This window comes from Panicum virgatum, chromosome 2N, assembly GCF_016808335.1.
Source record: "Panicum virgatum strain AP13 chromosome 2N, P.virgatum_v5, whole genome shotgun sequence".
NCBI lineage: Eukaryota > Viridiplantae > Streptophyta > Magnoliopsida > Poales > Poaceae > Panicum > Panicum virgatum.
This window is the reverse complement of record NC_053146.1, coordinates 697,671-715,224: the sequence shown is the minus strand read 5'-3', so window position 1 is coordinate 715,224 and position 17,554 is coordinate 697,671. Positions and strand designations below refer to the sequence as shown.

The 17,554-nt window shown below is 45.9% G+C and overlaps 3 protein-coding genes across 4 annotated transcripts; 1 reads left to right on the top strand and 2 right to left on the bottom strand.

The window, feature by feature from the left end:
* The first annotated feature begins 1,675 nt into the window (after nucleotides 1-1,675).
* On the top strand, nucleotides 1,676-6,736 carry LOC120659220 (casein kinase II subunit alpha). Its single transcript, XM_039937277.1, has 10 exons — nucleotides 1,676-2,025; nucleotides 3,642-3,771; nucleotides 3,919-4,113; nucleotides 4,445-4,602; nucleotides 5,076-5,166; nucleotides 5,279-5,344; nucleotides 5,664-5,746; nucleotides 5,839-5,902; nucleotides 5,991-6,059; nucleotides 6,308-6,736. Exons 1-10 carry the CDS (start codon nucleotides 1,940-1,942, stop codon nucleotides 6,362-6,364), a joined length of 999 nt encoding a protein of 332 aa, XP_039793211.1. The 5' UTR covers nucleotides 1,676-1,939; the 3' UTR covers nucleotides 6,365-6,736.
* Nucleotides 6,737-6,991: 255 nt separating this feature from the next.
* Nucleotides 6,992-8,595, bottom strand: LOC120659221 (uncharacterized protein At2g23090-like). Of its 2 annotated transcripts, XR_005668938.1 has the most exons (4): nucleotides 8,346-8,595; nucleotides 8,209-8,249; nucleotides 7,137-7,358; nucleotides 6,992-7,083 (listed from the first exon to the last, which is right to left on the bottom strand). XR_005668938.1 is itself a non-coding variant. In XM_039937278.1 (3 exons), the coding sequence occupies exons 1-3, from the start codon at nucleotides 8,416-8,418 to the stop codon at nucleotides 7,239-7,241; spliced, it is 234 nt and encodes a 77-aa protein (XP_039793212.1). In that variant the 5' UTR covers nucleotides 8,419-8,595; the 3' UTR covers nucleotides 6,992-7,238. The 2 variants fall into 2 exon arrangements, 1 of the variants encoding a protein (XP_039793212.1); XM_039937278.1 differs by having other exon boundaries at nucleotides 6,992-7,358.
* Nucleotides 8,596-11,522: 2,927 nt separating this feature from the next.
* Nucleotides 11,523-13,711, bottom strand: LOC120659070 (GTPase activating protein 1-like). Its single transcript, XM_039937135.1, has 3 exons — nucleotides 12,236-13,711; nucleotides 11,931-12,026; nucleotides 11,523-11,855 (listed from the first exon to the last, which is right to left on the bottom strand). The coding sequence occupies exons 1-3, from the start codon at nucleotides 12,344-12,346 to the stop codon at nucleotides 11,523-11,525; spliced, it is 540 nt and encodes a 179-aa protein (XP_039793069.1). The 5' UTR covers nucleotides 12,347-13,711.
* Nucleotides 13,712-17,554: the final 3,843 nt, after the last annotated feature.

Genomic DNA, 17,554 nt, shown 5'->3' with positions numbered 1-17,554 from the left:
CCATCTGAGGGCCTATGTCACGTTGGTCAGGCTCGCTGTCGTGGCTAATGCCGTGGCCTAGCTCGTTTCAACACATTTCACTTTCAGAGCAACGCCTTGTGTCGATGCATAAAAGTAAATCTCGTTTGTATTTGATAATTATTATCTCGCCATAAGTTAACTAGGCTTAAAAAATTCGTCTCGCAAATTATAAATAAACTGTGTAATTAATTATTATATTTAGTTACATTTAAAACTTTATGCATGCGTTTAAAAATTCGATGTGACGTGAAATTTTATAAAATTTTGTAATTTTGAAGGGAACTAAACAAGACCCAGGATGGAATCTCTGATAGCCCTTCAGTCAGTCTGCTGGCTGTAGTCATAGAACAACCTTGTTTGGCTAGCTGTGGTTGATAGCTGATACTGATTTGTTGTCAGAGAAAAGTATTGTTGGTTGGTTGCTAGCTGGTAGCTGATACTGATTTGGTGTAAGAGAAAAACACTATTAACTGACTGACTGATAAGATTTTTTATGAAGGAAAAAACATGTAAGCAAGCTAGCGAAATCACATGTTCAATTTTAGGCTTTGTTTCTCGGCACCCTACCCTGCATATAGAAGCTATGCGGTGTTCAGGCTTCAAATATCGAGGTCGGAAGAAATTCACGAAATCAAGGCAATTTTTGTCGAGTGAAACAAACTGGTACTTTTCTTTTTGTTGAGGGCACTGTTAATTATATTTCCAGCTGAAATCATACGGCAACAGGATGAACGTTTCTTCTTCTCTTTGCTGGCTCAAACAAATGGTCAGCTCGCAATCTCTTCTTCTTGGCCGGCCGGAGATGTCCCATCCTATTCGGTTGCACTTGATGGGCTGGTCTGGAGTTGCTGTAGTTACAGTAATACAATGGTATGTTGCCCGTTGTCTGCTAATTATATATAATAATAAGTCGCTACAGTAATCAGCCGCTACAATATTTGCTCTCTCACAAAATCAGCTGGAACAGTAATCAAGCCCAGCCATTCATTTCAACCGAATAGGCTCTCGACAGATCACCGTCGTCGAGCGAGAAAGGTGCCGTTGAGTTCGCAAACCAAAAATTTTTGGTTGTCAAATCAACAGTTTGATTAGATATTGGGAAGATTTTTCGGACACTAATTAAAAAATTAATTTTAAAACTCAATTGAAAACCGCGAGACGAATTTTTTGAGACCTTTGACCGCATCATTAGCACATGTGGGATACTGTAGCAGTTATGGCTAATCATGCACGTACTAATTAGGCTAAAAAAATTCATCTAGCCGTGTACATCCAAACTGAATAATTAGTTTTGTTATTTAACTACATTTAGTATACTATACACGTGTCAAAGTGAGGGGCACAAAGTTTGAATTGAAAATTTTTGGGAACTGAACACGGGGAATCTGATCGCCGGTCAGGTCAGGTGGCCCCACGCCCCTACCGCCGTCCCGACGAGGCTCCGCTGCAGTTGGCTGCCATACAGTTGAGTCACTGCGCGTGGGGCCCGCACGCGTGGGGCCCACGTGGCAGTGACCAACTCGAGGGGAGGTAACTGCATCCGGTTCCCGCCGTCCCTTTCCCTTGCCCTTTCGGCTTCCACTCGCCATCCCCCGCAGGTGGACAAAGCCCCGTGGGGCCCACACGTCAGCCACCGCATCTCACGTGTCCCCCCTTAATCCCAAAACTCCTTTCTTTTCCGGGAGAAAGAGGAAAGAGAGGAAGGAGCAGATTCCTTCCTCCTCTCCCCCCCTTCCCCACCTCGTCGAAACCCTAGCCCCCGCCTCGCCGCCGGCGGTGGTGGCCGCCTGTCCAGCGCCCAGCCCCGCCAGCCCGCTGTACACACTCTCCCCGCCGCGCGCTCCCTCCCGGAGCCGTCGCGCCCCACCGATCGATCGGCCTCGCCCGACCGTCGGCGGATCCCGATCGGCCGGCCGCCATGTCGAAGGCCAGGGTCTACACCGACGTCAACGTGCTGCGCCCCAAGGAGTACTGGGACTACGAGGCGCTCACCGTCCAATGGGGGTCAGTCATCATCCCTTCCCGTCCCCTCCCTCGAATCCTCCTCTCCTGGCGCGCGTAACCCTAGCTTAAAGTCTCGTTTTTTTTTCTACGCGGTACGAACTTATGTCCGTGTGGCGAATTGTTTGGTCGGTTCGTAAGGTTGGGGTCAGTAGTAGGCTGTTCAGGTGGAGTTCAGAGACGTGGTTGTGATTGCCCCCATGCTTATCTTGATTGGATCGTGTGATTTGTTTGGTACACATGTTCAATTTAGTAGTAATTGGGCAACTGGCATGGTAATGAGTTAGTTAGGCTGGTTGAACTCCCTGATAACACAGGTTCTATTTAATTGCACCCTCCCGTCGCGCTGTATCCGGCTATCCGCCGCTGATTATTAGGTTTCGAAGCGTTATTTACAAAGTTCGGCAAGGCGACGCCTTAGGTGCGCCTAGGCGCGCTTACGCGCTGGGCGGAGGGGTGCCGCCTCGCCTAAGGGGTAGGCGGAGGGATAGGCGAGCGGAGGTCACCAGTGGGGGAGAGGAAGACCGGCGGCCGGCGGGCGGAGGTCGCTGGTGGAAGAGGACGAGCGGACGACGAGCGGAGGTCTTCGGTGGGGGCAAGGAGCGGCGGGCGGCGTGCGCGTGCAGGCGGCTCGCTGACCAGAGGAGATGGGGAGAGAGAGATGCGGGAGGGAACGAGCGGCGGCGGCGGCGGCTGTATGCGTATGCATTGCGGGAGACCGAGCAGAGGAGAAAGGGATAAGCTGATAAGGTGTTTGGGACTTGGGCTTTGGGCCGTTTACTGTTTTATGGGCCTTTCTCTTCCCTGAAGTCCAGTTATCTGCTGTTTTCTTTTTCTTTTTTAAACATATTTATGTGTCTATACTAACGCCTAGAAAACGCCTTGCTAACGCCTAGGCTGGCCTAGGCTCGCCTAGGCTCTAGGCGGTGACCCACCGCCTAGAAAACGCCTAGCGCCTTGCCGAACTTTGGTTATTTATGAGCTCAAGGTATTTATTTAAGAGAGATTTAATGGAAGATTCATCGCATGCTTATGCTGCGAATATCTTACTTTCGCCATTCAACTTAATTAAGAAGCTGGGTTAGTTTGGTGATCTTGCGTGACGGCGTGTTCCTTTCCTTAGTTTTGCAGTTTGTTGATTGATTTGGCTTCCATTAAACTGGTTTCAATGTTCGGAACCGCAGCCAGCCAACTTCCATTATTACTGTTATCTCCGAGCCCAGAACATATATGGCTATTTCATATGTGCTGATTCTGTGTAGTCTTAAAGGAAAAAAGGAGCAAACTACAACTCTTTTGCAGCTGCATTAACAGCTCTGTAGAGCAGCACACAATGAATAAAATCCAGTTCATGCAATGGAATCTACTGCAATCCCCATGGTTTCTGTATTACTGAATTGGCGTAGCTCCTTGAGTTAATTTAAGATTGTAGTCAACACTTGATATTTATAATGATGATTGCAATTATACTTTAAATCATTTATTTAGTTATTACTCTCAGTCCTTTGGACAGTCATGCTGTGACTGACAGCTTTAAACTTTTTTACTATATTGTGCAGTTATCTTTTCTAACCCATTAAATTATTTGTTTCTGACAAGTATAATATCTCTTTGATCAGTGAGCAGGATGACTATGAAGTTGTCAGGAAAGTTGGTAGAGGAAAATACAGCGAAGTCTTTGAGGGCATCAATGTTAACAACAATGAGAAATGCATCATCAAGATCCTGAAGCCTGTGAAGAAAAAGAAGGTAGACCTGAATCCTATTATTTGTTCTTTATAGTTATCCCTTGAGCCTACTGGCTTAGCAAGAACAGGCTACTGTTTTCATTACACATGTTCAGATTTTGATGGCATTCTTATCAAGATTTTAACCTACACCTCTCGTGCGGTGCAGATCAAAAGAGAAATTAAAATCCTTCAGAATCTTTGTGGAGGCCCTAATATTGTGAAGCTGCTTGATATTGTTAGGGATCAGCACTCAAAAACTCCCAGCTTGATCTTTGAATATGTCAACAACACAGATTTCAAAGTGCTTTACCCAACATTGACAGATTATGACATTCGCTATTACATCTATGAGTTACTCAAGGTTTGATTCTTTCTCATCCTTTTCTTATTGCATAACAGGCTAACGGCTAATATATTTCCTTCTCTAAAGAAGTCTTGGTAACTCCAGTTTGCTCTGGGGTAAAGGCTTGGTTTATGTTGTTTGCGTAAAGAAGCATTGGTTATTTAGAATTATCTATATCTGCTGTTGAGTTCCAATGTCCCAATAGTTTCTTTTTGGGGTTCGTTGTGAAGGAAATGGGAACTCTGCGTATGTAACAAATGACCACACCAAGTTACTTTTGATCTGATTATCAAGTAACTATTAGTGAGTCTGGCTCCATTATCTTACTGTTTCTGTTTTATGTGCACAGGCATTAGATTACTGCCATTCACAAGGTATCATGCACCGAGATGTGAAGCCTCACAATGTTATGATAGATCATGAGCTTCGTAAACTCCGGCTGATAGATTGGGGCCTTGCTGAATTCTATCATCCTGGCAAGGAATATAATGTCCGTGTTGCCTCAAGGTAGCTGCAGACCTTTCACAATAGTAATTGCTGGTTACTTTCAAAAAAAAAATATATTGTATTGCTAGTTCAGCATTATTGCACTGACTAATTAATGGCAAAACCTTTGTAGTGTGCAATTTTGAAGTTGCAATTAGTGAGACCATAATATACTTCATGCACTATTATTTCTTAATTCTTATGCCTTTATTGCAAGACTAAATTGCAGTTGTTTTCTCTTGTTTGGAACTCACGTTAGTTGTGGTTCATTCATGCACATTTTTTTCAGTAAACATATAGATTAAGAACATTACATTAAATGGTGATATTATGAATGCACTATATGACTTCTGTTGTCACAGAATAAAATGAATGACATTCCACAGTGAATCATATGGCTCAATTGACTCTAAAGCATGCAGTATTTTCTCTTCGATCTTCCTCAACCTTTCTTTCTCAACGTTTTCATTTGTTATTTTTCACCTGGAATTCAGGTACTTCAAGGGACCTGAGCTTCTTGTTGACTTGCAAGATTATGACTACTCTTTGGACATGTGGAGTCTTGGCTGCATGTTTGCTGGAATGGTATTTTTCGCATGATTATTCTACCTATTAGTTGTCCATAGCTTCATATATTTTGGGAGCTTTATTTGAAATAACTGATATTTTATTGTTGACCATATGCTGCCAACTGCAGATATTTCGTAAGGAACCATTTTTCTATGGCCATGACAACCATGATCAACTTGTTAAGATTGCTAAGGTATTACTTCAGCCTTTTTTTTCATTTAACTATCTATGTTGCTTATGTTTTCATGTGCTGTAGCCAGCGACATCGTTTTATCTGTCGCTGTTAGCCCTGTTGCATTCAGAAGCAACAGTTTGGGCTATTCTTTTTTGAATGAACTTATACTCTGGAAATAATTAGTTGTTTACTTTTAGTCTGTGCCTGCACATTTACTTGTTGCTTCGTTTGTTCATATCTGCTGATATATTGTGTCATCGGACCATTACTGCTGCTATATCTGCAGAACTTTTTGAAGCATCAGCATTAATTTTTGTCACATTCCTTCATTAATCAGGTACTTGGAACAGATGGGCTGAATGCTTATTTGAACAAGTACAGAATTGAGCTTGACCCTCAGCTTGAAGCCCTCGTTGGAAGGTACAGTATACCAATATACCGTGGCTCACCAGGCCTGTGATGCAAGATAATTATTTATGTGAAAGTACATTTGCATCCTTTTTTGGATGCAGGCATAGCAGGAAACCCTGGTCGAAGTTTATTAATGCGGATAACCAACACCTAGTATCTCCTGAGGTGTGCGCTAATGGTTCTTGCATTTCAAATTTACTTAACTAGGATCGTTAGTTCTTGGCTCTAGCTTGATTTCTTTGTTTATCTATAGGCCATAGATTTCCTCGACAAGCTTCTGCGTTATGATCACCAGGACAGGCTTACTGCACGTGAAGCAATGGTAAGTGTACTTATGCTTATTTTGGTCAAATGTAACTGCCTGCTCACTGATACAAAAGGTCTCCAGATTCTCAGTTGCGAATGGTATTTTTGGCTGAGCATTTTGGTTTCTGAGCCAGAGCTTTTTGCATGCAAATTCATAAGACCCAACAGATTTAATTGATTTATGCTGCATAGTATTTCCTCTTGATAATTTATTAATGTTGCCACGTCTGTCTCATCTTATACTGGATACTTGTATTCTTGTAGGTGCACCCATACTTCCAACAAGTGAGAGCAGCAGAGAACAGCAGGACACGCGCATAACAGGCAAGGGCAGAGATGCGCTAACCGATCATCAGCTGCGCTCCATTGATGTTCAATCATATATAATAGCGGTTGGGTCACTTGACAGAAACAAAAGATTGTGAGGGAGCCTCAGTTGTAGCCTGTCTTTAACCGCATTGAGAAGGAACGCAAAATTATCCGTGTTGTGAGCTTGAGATGTGATTGCGAACATTATTCATGTAAGGTGTTTGCCATAAAAAGGTTATCTGTTGGCAGATTGTACTACTGTATTATTGAGCTTGTAAAGACTAAAGAATACCCCCAACCTTTTGTTTGGACTCCAACGAGCTCTTGTAGACAATTTCTTCGCATTATTACCTTAAGAAGAGAAATGCCATGTTTGTTTGCACCCTTGCCCTTGTAAATGTTTCCTTCCTTCCACTAGCTAGCAAGGTTGAGCCAAGAAATCAAAGACTTGAAAATTTTCGCTTAAATAGACTTCCAGGTGATTTGTCAGTCCTCTGGTTACTAATCATCATAGTGACATGTATGCATTACAGCCAGCCTGACGAGATTAGATCCAGGCATGGATTCTTCTAGAATCAAAATCCCAAGATGTCATGGTTCCACAACACGCCCAAATTTAGAACACAGAGCACGGTGAAATTATTGAGCAAGCACGGGCATCACAAATCCACACAATCGATGTTGTAATGCAACAGGTTGACAGCGAAGGATTACATAATTAGATGGGGCAAACACAACCGAACCAGCAGCAGCGACAGCAGTTCAGACCCGTAATACAGAGCAACCAGTCATAACGTACATGATGACGGTAACAATACTAGTAGATCACGGAAGTTCTCTTTGTGGTTCTGGTGGAGCATATGCCTCTTGTCAGATGAGGCATATACTAGTTCTTGAGATGGGGGAAGCACTGGTAGAGGTCGTTCTTGGGATGCCTCGCCTCAGCGTGCTCTTTGCACTTGGCCTCAGAGGTCGTGCAGATGAAAGTCTGCATGCAGATCTTGCACTACATTGAAGAAATTTTCAAGATGATCAGCATCAGAAATGTTTGAAGAAATCATATATGGTACGGTACATCAGACAAAATGCAGTTAACCACATTACACAGCAGGTAACCAACCTGTTATTTGCAAGAGCTATCTGAAAACCCAAGCCCTCCAGTGCAGTAGTGACTAGTGAGTTTCAAGGTTCATCTGGGGTTAAGAAAAAAGGACTCTATTCCAGTAGAGACTTGCCTATCACTATCATGGGTAATTGAAGAGGTAGGCTAGAACAGCTGGGGGCCACGTTCTGATGTTCCTGAACAAGACCAAACGATTAGTGGGTTAACACATCTGGTTGCACCTATCTCCCTGATGATAGGTAAGCTGGTACGGTGAACTCGCCTTACCACTACAGGTGCAGGCAATAATGCCTGCGATTGGACGCAAGAGTTGCGGACTTGCAGCCCTTATGAAGGTATAGGAGTAGAAGCAACCGAGGCAGCCAGCTCCCACTGCTACCATGAAAAGCTCAGGTCCATACACACACGAGTGAGGATTTTGTAACGGAAAACTAGTGGATCGGCGTGCACCGAGGTTGGGCGCGTGATTTTAGGTTCGGATCAAGTGATGGACGAATGGGAGCAATTAATTTAATTATTAAGCGCGTTCTATTCTCATGACCCCCCGGGCGTGGTTGTAGTTGTTAAATTCGGGGGGAAATCAGGCAGGCAATCGAATCCAATCCCTCGTCAGTGCAAAAATCGCAGGGAGCGATGAGTTGTAGAGGCCTAGGGTGGCAGATCGGGCGGGGGGCCAAGGGGGCACCAAAGGGAAAGGAGAAGGGGGGGAATCGAATCCGCATCGCGCACGCACCTGGATGTTCATGGCCTTCTTGTTGGCCTCGAGCTGGCTGCCTGCAAGGAATCGAGAAGAAGCCCCAATTTACATCATCATGGAGTTGAGATGGATCAAGACGAATCGACGGGAGGGATCTAGTAGGGCGTGCGTACCCTTGGATGCCTTGTTCTTCTCGGCGTTCCTCTCGCGGGCCATCTTGGACTTCTGGCCGTTGCCGCCGCCCATGGCTTGCTGTGGTTCTTCCTCCTCTGCTCCGGCTGCGAGGGCGACAAGGGTTTCGTGGCTAGCTTCGGGTGCGGCGCGGTGCGGGGTGGGGAAAGAAGAAGAGGAGAAGCCTCCTACCCGTGGCGACGCGTTTATTTAATTTAATAATGCCAACCAGTAGGGTACACCCAGGGCAGGTCGGCCGCGGACCGGTCCAAATCCAAGCCCGTGTGGTGTGTGCGCATCTGGACCGTCCGTTGGGGAGCGCCCCCCGCTTCGGCACGACGCAACCAGAAGGCCAGGCCAGTCTTGCTCGAGCCGACTCCGTGGAGCAACGGGTGGCTGGAGATCGCCGGCGGCGGGGCCCACGGATCGGCCCTCTGCGCTGCTCGCTGCGACTGACCTGATCCCACCAACTCACCCAACAAACCCGCACCCACGTCACGTGGGGGCGCACTCTAATCGGCTGAATCCGACTAGGAGAATAAATAGTATTATATGAGAGGAGATAAATTAAAATAAATCGAGACAAGCTGAAATTGGATCGGCCGTCCAACCCCAAGTCAGTCACCGCGAGAACCTTCCGGCATCTGGACTCCTTGATTTTCCCTCCTCCCTACGCTAATCCTGTACTAATCATCCAATCCAAAGCCCACCAATGGCAGGCAATTGACTCTCGGCAAGACCAAACAGCTGGTGGGTTACAGCAACATTCGATTAACGATTGTTAGATAAGAGCATCTCTGTCAGTTTGTCAAATCGAGTTGTCATCTTTGATTTTTAGCAAAAACATTAAAAATACTCCTCCAACAGTTTGGCAAAAGACTTAGCAATTTTTGGCAACTTGGGAAAAACCAGCCTCCAGCGCGTAAATATACGCGCCCGGCGCGCGGTTGTCATCGTGGTTTCTAGTCAGGTGGGAGGGTGAAAAAAGAAATAAATAACAGAGAAGGGTTCCTGATTTAAGTTTTCAAGAGGTGGAAGGACATAAATATAATTTTGTTTCTCTCTCAGGGTTCCTGATGTAAGTTAGATCTGGATTTGTCAAGTGAATTATGACAAACTGTTGGAGATAAGCTCTTTTTTTTACTTGGCATATTTTTTTAGAAGTCGGCAAAACACAAAATATGCCAAGTAAAATATGGCAAACTCTTGGAGATGCTCTAACAGTTGATGCAATCAACTGCAACTCAACGCATGATAGATAGGAGAAGCACACAACCTATGTCAGTTATATCTTTTTTTTATCAAATGCGTAATAGATTTGTACATCTTTATAATTAATTAAGGTAGAAAAAAATATCCTTATAAATGACACACTTATTAAAAGCGCCCTACAAGGTCGATAGCAATAGCTGGAGCTGTTGAACCGTCATACATACAACAGATTCAGAATTCGAAATTACACAAGATATACCGTCGAAGCATGCACAGCGGAGCAACCTAAGAGGATGTTTGCCCCTTCGCTGTTGCCGGCACGACCCTCTCCCAACGTCGTTGAAGAGCGTGTCCAAAGCCTCCCCGCCTCGTTTGGGTAGAAAGACCCGAGGCGAAGCCCGTACTCTGGAACGAAACTGCAAATCACTAGTTATAACAAGTGGTCTGTTTGATTTTACGGGCTAAACTTTAGCGCTTGTTATCAAATATAATCTGTTTATAAAACTTTTTTTTTCACGGATAGGTGCTTATTTGCGAGACGAATCTAATAAGCTTAATTAATTCATGATTTGCTATATTGATCCTACATTAACCATCTATTAATTATGAATTAATATGCCTCATTATATTCATCTCGCAGTTTAGCCCCGGGTTATGCAATTAAATTTGATACTTCTAAATACTAAGATTCTCTTTGACGTGACATGGTGTAAAGTTTAACCCTGGATTTGTACTTTTGGGGTGTTGTGTTCATGGTTATGTTCCTTTTCTTCTTTATTTTTTTCTCTCTTGTAACTGCTTGACCTCTCTTTTCCCACTATTACTGCAAGAGCAGAGCACCTATTATAATTCTTTAAAAAAAATGAAACGCAAACTTCAGTGACAACGCCATTGCTAGCCATGGGCAGCGATGGATGTTTTGCCCGCGCTCTGAAGCAATACCTTACCGTTTATCAGGATCGATGCAATGGCAGGAGAGGAAAGCAAACAGTTGCAGGCCGCACGTCCTAGGATGGAGGGCAGAGATTGGTAGCATCAATTGCTGCGTTCGCTGACCGATTTCTTAAGCACATGGCGATCCATCAATACAAGCATCGGTCTAGCATTGTTCTTTATCACCGATCTCTTTCTTTTCTTCATGCAGAGAGGACCATCAGTTTTAGATGATTCTCCGCTCCGGTGTCAACAACACCAAAGAGAGGAAGGGGATTTCTGTTGAAGAAGAACAACCAACCAGGTGACTGTAAAAAGTAGCTCCTGATGCTAGTCAGACACCAACTGATGCAACAACTATCGCAAACCGTGGACAGAAATTCAGAGTGCAGATTATTTACGACCTCACAATGGCCCATGGCCTCATCCTCATCGCATACATAAATCAGCACAAAGTGAAGACTGAAGCAAAGTAACAGCTTCGCTGCTTTTGACACTATACAATCTTCACTCCACAAAACTTAACTTTTCCTCCATCTGGAAAACAAACCGGTTCCACTAACAAAGATACTCGTTCAATAATTTGGAGTCGTATCGATCGAGTCAAATAGTCATATCATATAGAGTAAATCAATAGCATGTACCCCGGTATATGTTACAGTTACACAAGAAAGCAGAATACTGAAGTAGTAGTAGGTACTGATTTTTTTTTTTTTTTGAAAAAAGCATCTAGCAGTATTGATATGCGGGATGGATATTGCTTGTCTGATTGTCTTCCTCCCAATGCTCACATTGGGTATCATGCCAAATCTGCAATACCATCAGATTGAGTCTGTTAAACGTCTCTCGGTGCCACAAAATTGACTGGTCCAGATGAAATGTTACTAGTAAAATTTGCATACCTATCGTGCAAATTCATTGACAGCAGTTCAGTTCCTTTAGCCTGACGTAAAAGGAAATTCATCAGCACTCACCATTTGTGATCTACTACAGCAAGAATGTAAAGTTCATGTGCCCTTGGCAACTTGCTGTGTTTAGAGTAAGTGATCTGAATGTACTGTGTAGTAGCAGTGGTATTGCAGTTTGTTGTTACCTGGGATGCTGACCCATCTGAGCTGCAGGTGCACGACGCCGGTCTCGACATTCCTGAGCTTGAGGAGGAGGTCCTGCACCACCTGGCCGTTCTCCCAGATGATGTGGCTCTCGTCCGCCAGGCAGCAGTGACTGCCGGGGCGAACGGTGCGGACCACGGTGCCGCTGCGGATGTCCTCCAGGTCCATCTGGATGATCTGCATCAGCGCCTCGATGTCGAACTCCGCGTCGCCCATCTGGTCGTCTTTGCTGAAGGTGTCCTTGTCGAAGACCTCCTGCATTGAGTTGTGCAAGAGGTATCGTTGAACTGAAGGGCTGGATCGGACAAGCAAGGAGATGCAGATGCTCACTAGCTTGATGGGTGTTGATGCGTTCTTCACAGCTAATGTCAGATCCTCGTTCCAGACTGGGTTAACCGTCTTCTTCATCACACCTGTCTTCAGTTTCTGAAGAACAGGTAAATAATAGAATAGATGGCAAGCCAAAAAGAAAAAAAAAGGAGTCAGATCAACAATGTTCAGAAAATCGACCGAATCCGGATAGACTTTCAAAAATTCCATCAGCTATGAAATCAAGTTACCAAGCATGCATGGCTTTCCGGTTGAGCAAGTTACCAAGTTAATAAACATGTTACCAAGTTAATAAACATGTCTACCTGGCCGTCCAGGTTGAGCACAACATAGGGATCGCTACCCTTTGCATCACGGCTAACAAGGTTTACCCCTCGCAGCACGCGCACGGACAGGAAGCCCGGCAGCGTAGACATCTCTCTAGCTTGTTCTTCACGACCACCTCAACCTGCCGAACCACCCCCAGGAGGACTGAATTGTGGATGGAAGAGCCGATCATCCATTCCAAGAGTCATTCAGATTCAGCTACCAAGCATGCATGGCTTTCCGGCTTTCGTTGACGGGCTCGACAGCTGGACGAGTCTCGGCCTCAGGCTTTCAGGATTTGACCGTGTCTTCTGGACATGTTTTCCTCAAAGTTTCAGCACTGGTGCCCCTTGTTTGGGTGGCCTTCTATTCTTGGTCTCTTTCTCTCTTGGAAAGAGGCTGCGAGCATCATGGGCACAACGAATGTGTACTGCACAACACCGTGCCTGTATAAATGTTCAGACTACAGCAAGAAAAGCAAAGGGCAGAAATTGCGAGATGGTAATGCTTTTGAGAAACATTAGCCATACCATGCAGTAGCATTTTGTTTAGGATCAAATAAAGGAGTCTGCAGCAAAAATCAAATCAAATCAAATTTAGGACAAGCTAGTACAACTGATCAAGGGGAACTTGCAGGCCAATTTAAGCCTGCGTCCAGCGCGCCAAATTAAAGGCGTCCGCAGCCCAAATGCGCAACTTGGAACGGGCGGGCCGCAGACCTAGGCCCAAACAGTGGGGTCCAGCCTATTCGACGGTGTGTGTGGGCTTCGGCCCGGGGTTGGGGACGGGCCCACGGGCTAGGTGCAGCAAAACTTGAAGTTTTTTCGTTTTTTATTCCTACTCCTCCTCGTTGTGAACTGAGTGAGCGTCTCCAGGGATAGCTCCTATTTTGGTTCCCTATTTTAGAAACTATAATTTTTACCCACAGCTCCAGCAACGGTCCTCAAATTTCAGCCCCTACTCTCCTATCATATGTGGGTCCAACTTTCAGCGTCTCATTTCTTTTACCCCTTTCTTTTCCCCCCTCCCGGGTCCCGATGCATCTCTCCCTCTCGCATCTCTGTCGCATCTCTCTGGCCTCTCTCTTGCATCTCTCTAGCCTCTCTCCCTGGAGGCTCCATGGAGGCATGAACTATCTCCGAGCATCACCGCCCACGTGAGGAGCAGGTAGATGTTGCCGCCATCCTTCTACAGCAAGGGTGGAGTCTGAGCAGGAGCGACGCCGCGAAGCTGATGGCGAGTTGAAGTAGTAGAAGACGATGTAGTGCCTGTAGGTGGTGGATGTAGTGCCGCTTAGGTCCGCCCAGGTGGTGGACGCCGCAGTGCTCGGGCCCGCGCAACGGCGTGGAAGGCGTTGCCTTTGCCGGATCCGGAGGCCACGGCGGCGGCGCCCCTGCATCGGCATCGTGACCATGGGCGGCGGGCACCCTCGATGCAGAGGAGGCGGTGGGGGAGTTCGATGTCACGGGCGCCGGCGAAGCTCGAGGTGGCGATGGAGCTCGAGGTCGCGGGCGGCGGCGGAGCTCAAGCTCCGGGCTGCACGGGAGCCCAACCTCCGGCGGTGCGCATAGAGATCCAGGCAGAGGCACGCGATCGGCGGCGCGGAGGAACCGAGTAGACGGTGCGTGGGGCCGGCCGCGCGGCCTGGCAGGGCCGCGGCATGGACACCGGGGCGGTAGAAGAGCACGGAGGGAAGGGGCGGAGCGGCCGGCTCAGAGCGCGGCGGCGGCGGCAGCGGCGCACAGGAGCGGTCCTCGTCTCCGCGGAGCTCCTCACCGGATCCGCCCTCGCTGCAGGCCCGAGCTCCCCACCATGGCGCAAGGACCAGGGCGGCACCGCGAGCCTGGCCTGCGGCGGCGGCGCCGACGAGAGGGACTGCGCTGCGAGCCCGGTCGACGGCGGCGGTACGGAGCTGGAATGGCGCTGCAGGCCCGGCCCACGGCGGCGGCGCACAGGAGCAGTGGCAGCGCTGGCGGCGCGCAGGAGCCGAGTAGGGGCCTCCCTAGCGACTCGCGGGAGATGGGCCTGCTGGAGTGTGTTTTTTTTATTCTCAGCCCTTACTTTGAAAGTAGGGGGGTTAAGTAGAGTTTTTACTAGAATTGCTATAAGTAAAAGACACAAAATCTACGCGATGGCACAAAATCTACGCGATGGCTATATATTTGCTGGCGCGACAAACCATTTCCTGAAGTGAAACGAATTTGGCCCAAACAACCTAGCAGCTTCTTTCTTCTCTCTCAAGCTCGCGGTGCTTGCCGGCCTCCTCACCGCAGTTAGGGTATGGAGATCCTTTTGAATCTACACTGAGATCGGTGCAGAGATCGAGACGATCACTAACGCAAAACATATCAAACCGTGCTAGCTCCTAGCTCTACTTTCTGCCGTTTTTATGTTGCCGGAGTACTTTGTATTCATCGCGAGTACTCCTTGAGTATTGCATTATAAATAATTTTGACACACTTGTTGTTCTATTAATGTTACTTTTGGGGGGGGGGGGGGGGTGGGCTAAAATAAATAGATAATTCCATTTTATATTTCTCCATAAACTTTTTTCGTCTACTTTATTTTTATGTAAGAGTTTGAGTGACCATAAGATGATATATACATTTTTTTAAAGAAAATGTACTATAAGGGCGGATCCAGAATGGAGGTAGAGGGGTTGCTTCCCTACCCTATTGTAAGCATCTAGGCCCTCAAGGTATGTTTCGGTGATTAATGACAACCATTATTGTGACTAATGAGTTTGTGCAGCTTAAAAGATCATTATCGCTCATTTGGTCATATGTCAAAAGAGGCCCCTCAATTTCATTATTCAAAAAGGCGATCTCGGTATTCAACTCAATTTTATGTCAAGGCTAAGGATCTTTCTAGTCCTAAGTGTCACAAGGTTGAGAAGGACACTTAGGTTAGTATATGTTTTATAGTTTTGTAGTGATCGCACTATTAAGAGGGGTTAAAGCTTAGTAACTTGAGCATGGACATGGTCATTTGAAAATGGATGCACACTATGGTCACTCAGGTTTCTAGAAGTTCAAATAAGTGGTTCTCAAACTATATCTCAAGAATATTTGGATTTCATTCAAGACTCAAATCAGAAAAGACAAAATCAGAAAAAGTCTATACACCGGTTTAACCGACGCTCTCAATTTTCCATACGTCGGTTAAACGAAGTCAGCAGAGTCTGGACAAATTCAATACACCGGTTAAACCGACGTGTTTGAATTTAACGTCGGTGCATTGGTCCAGAGTTGGTTTTTCCAGGGAAATTCAAGTTCTATTCACCGGATTAACCGACGCTGTTTGAATCAAGACGTCGGTGCAATGGACCAGTGAGATGGTTTTTTCAGAGGAATTTAAAAGTTGTACTCACCGGTTAAACCGACGATAGGTTTGAGTTAACGTCGGTGCAGTTGTCCAGAGACTTGGTTTTTCAGTGGTTCAGTGGACAACTACACTCACCGGTTAAACCGATGCTACGTCGGTTAATCTGCCCCAGTTGTAACGGCTAGTTTTCAGAAGAGGCAGTTTACATTCACCGGTTAAACCGACGATGACAATGGGGGGTACGTCGGATTAACCGGCGCTACGCAGTTTTCTGGCAGCTTTTCTCCAACGGCTCTATTTGTGTGAACTGCCTATATATACCCCTCCAATGGGTCATTTCGCCTACTCTTGACACCAGGCAACATCCAAACACTCATACCATAGTCAAGAGCCACCTTGAGCTTCATCATTCACATACTTGTGCTTTCAATCAATCAAGAAGCAAGATTAAGGACTTGAGTAGAGAGAAGCTAGTGTGCATCCGTTCTTGGTGATCGGTTCTTGCTCAAGTGAAGGCCTTAGCTTGTTACTCTTGGTGATTGGCATCACCTAGGCGATCTTGGTGATCGAGGTGTTTCTCGCGGAGCTTGCCAAGGATTGTGGGAGCCCGGAGAAGAAGATTGTACGTGGCTTGATCTCCACCACGCCGGGATGGTGAACGGAGACTCTTAGTGAGCGCCCTCGTCTCGGTGACTTGGGAGGTGACAATACTCTTTGTGAGTGTCACAACGTGGATTAGGGGTGTGTGCCAACACATCGATACCACGGGAAAAAATCCGGTTGTCTCTTGTCCATTCCTTTTATTCAAGCATTTTCTTTCATGCAATTTACTCATGTGCTTGACTTAGAGATCATAACTTAGCTCTACCTTGCTAGGCTTTACTTTGTTTTAGCTCTCTTAGCTTGTGTTAGAAGCTTAGTTATCCGGTTGGTGAATTGGTGCCCTACTAGCATTGCATAGGTTAAGGTTGCTTTACTCTGTTTTAGAATTTGAAAAAGGCCCAATTCACCCCCCCTCTTGGTCCATCGATCCTTACAATTGGTATCAGAGCCTCGTTGCTCATTTGGATCATTAGGCTTCACCGCCTAGAGCTATGGCCAAGATGGGTGGTTCTCCGCCTCACTTCGAGGGCAAGAACTTTGCCTATTGGAAAGTTCGCATGGCCGCATACCTTGATGCGATTGCCCCCGAAGTATGGTTGGCGACTAAGACCGGGTTCATCGGAACTCCCACCACCGAACAATTAAAATGGAATGCTAAGGCTAGAAATGCAATTTTCGAAGCCATTAGTGAGGAAGTCTTTGCTAGAGTTAATGGCATGGACTTAGCAAGTGATATATGGAAAGAACTAATTGAAATTCATGAAGGCTCCACAAAAGTCCGTGAACAAAAATATCACATGTTTAGAGCTAAGTATGATTCTTTTAAAATGCTAGCTCATGAAAATTGCAATGATATGTACTCTCGCTTGAATGTCATTGTCAAGGACATTAATGCACTTGAAATATCCAAAATTGACAGTGCCTCCATCAATCGCAAGATTCTCATGCTCCTCCCGAAGCCCAAGTATAACATCATCAATGCTATGCTTCAAAAGGAGAATCTTGACACAATGGAAGTAGGAGAACTTGTGGGCGAAATTCGCGCTCATGAGATGAGTATCCTTGGTATGTCCGAAGAGCCAACTTCAAGCAAATCAATTGCTCTAAAGACCAAGGCAAACAAAGCCCGCAAGCTCAAGATGATCAAGCAAGATTCAAGCTCAAGCAATGAAGAAGATGATCAACATGAAAGCTCATCCGATGTTGAAGATGATGGAGAGCTTGCTCTTATGATGAGAAAGTTCACCCGCTTGAATGACAAGATCAACAAGAAGGGGTTCAACTTTGACTCTAAAAAGGGAATGTTCCGGCCAATGGATGTCAAGAACAAAATTTGCTACAATTGTGGAGAAAAAGGTCACATCCGTCCAAATTGCCCCAAGCCGGACAAA

Bases quoted from the DNA above. Each gene is read 5' to 3' on its own strand.
- LOC120659070 (XM_039937135.1), bottom strand. From the start codon at position 12,346: ATGTCTACGCTGCCGGGCTTCCTGTCCGTGCGCGTGCTGCGAGGGGTA. The intron at 12,027-12,235 runs GTAGACATGTTT...CCTGTTCTTCAG, and splicing joins TGCTCAACCTGGACGGCCAG to AAACTGAAGACAGGTGTGAT. The intron at 11,856-11,930 runs GTGAGCATCTGC...AACTCAATGCAG, and splicing joins CATCAACACCCATCAAGCTA to GAGGTCTTCGACAAGGACAC.
- LOC120659220 (XM_039937277.1), top strand. From the start codon at position 1,940: ATGTCGAAGGCCAGGGTCTACACCGACGTCAACGTGCTGCGCCCCAAG. The intron at 5,747-5,838 runs GTACAGTATACC...TTTTGGATGCAG, and splicing joins CTTGAAGCCCTCGTTGGAAG to GCATAGCAGGAAACCCTGGT. The intron at 5,903-5,990 runs GTGTGCGCTAAT...GTTTATCTATAG, and splicing joins AACACCTAGTATCTCCTGAG to GCCATAGATTTCCTCGACAA.
- LOC120659221 (XM_039937278.1), bottom strand. From the start codon at position 8,418: ATGGGCGGCGGCAACGGCCAGAAGTCCAAGATGGCCCGCGAGAGGAAC. The intron at 8,250-8,345 runs GTACGCACGCCC...GATTCCTTGCAG, and splicing joins GAAGAACAAGGCATCCAAGG to GCAGCCAGCTCGAGGCCAAC. The intron at 7,359-8,208 runs GTGCGTGCGCGA...TCTTCAATGTAG, and splicing joins AGAAGGCCATGAACATCCAG to TGCAAGATCTGCATGCAGAC.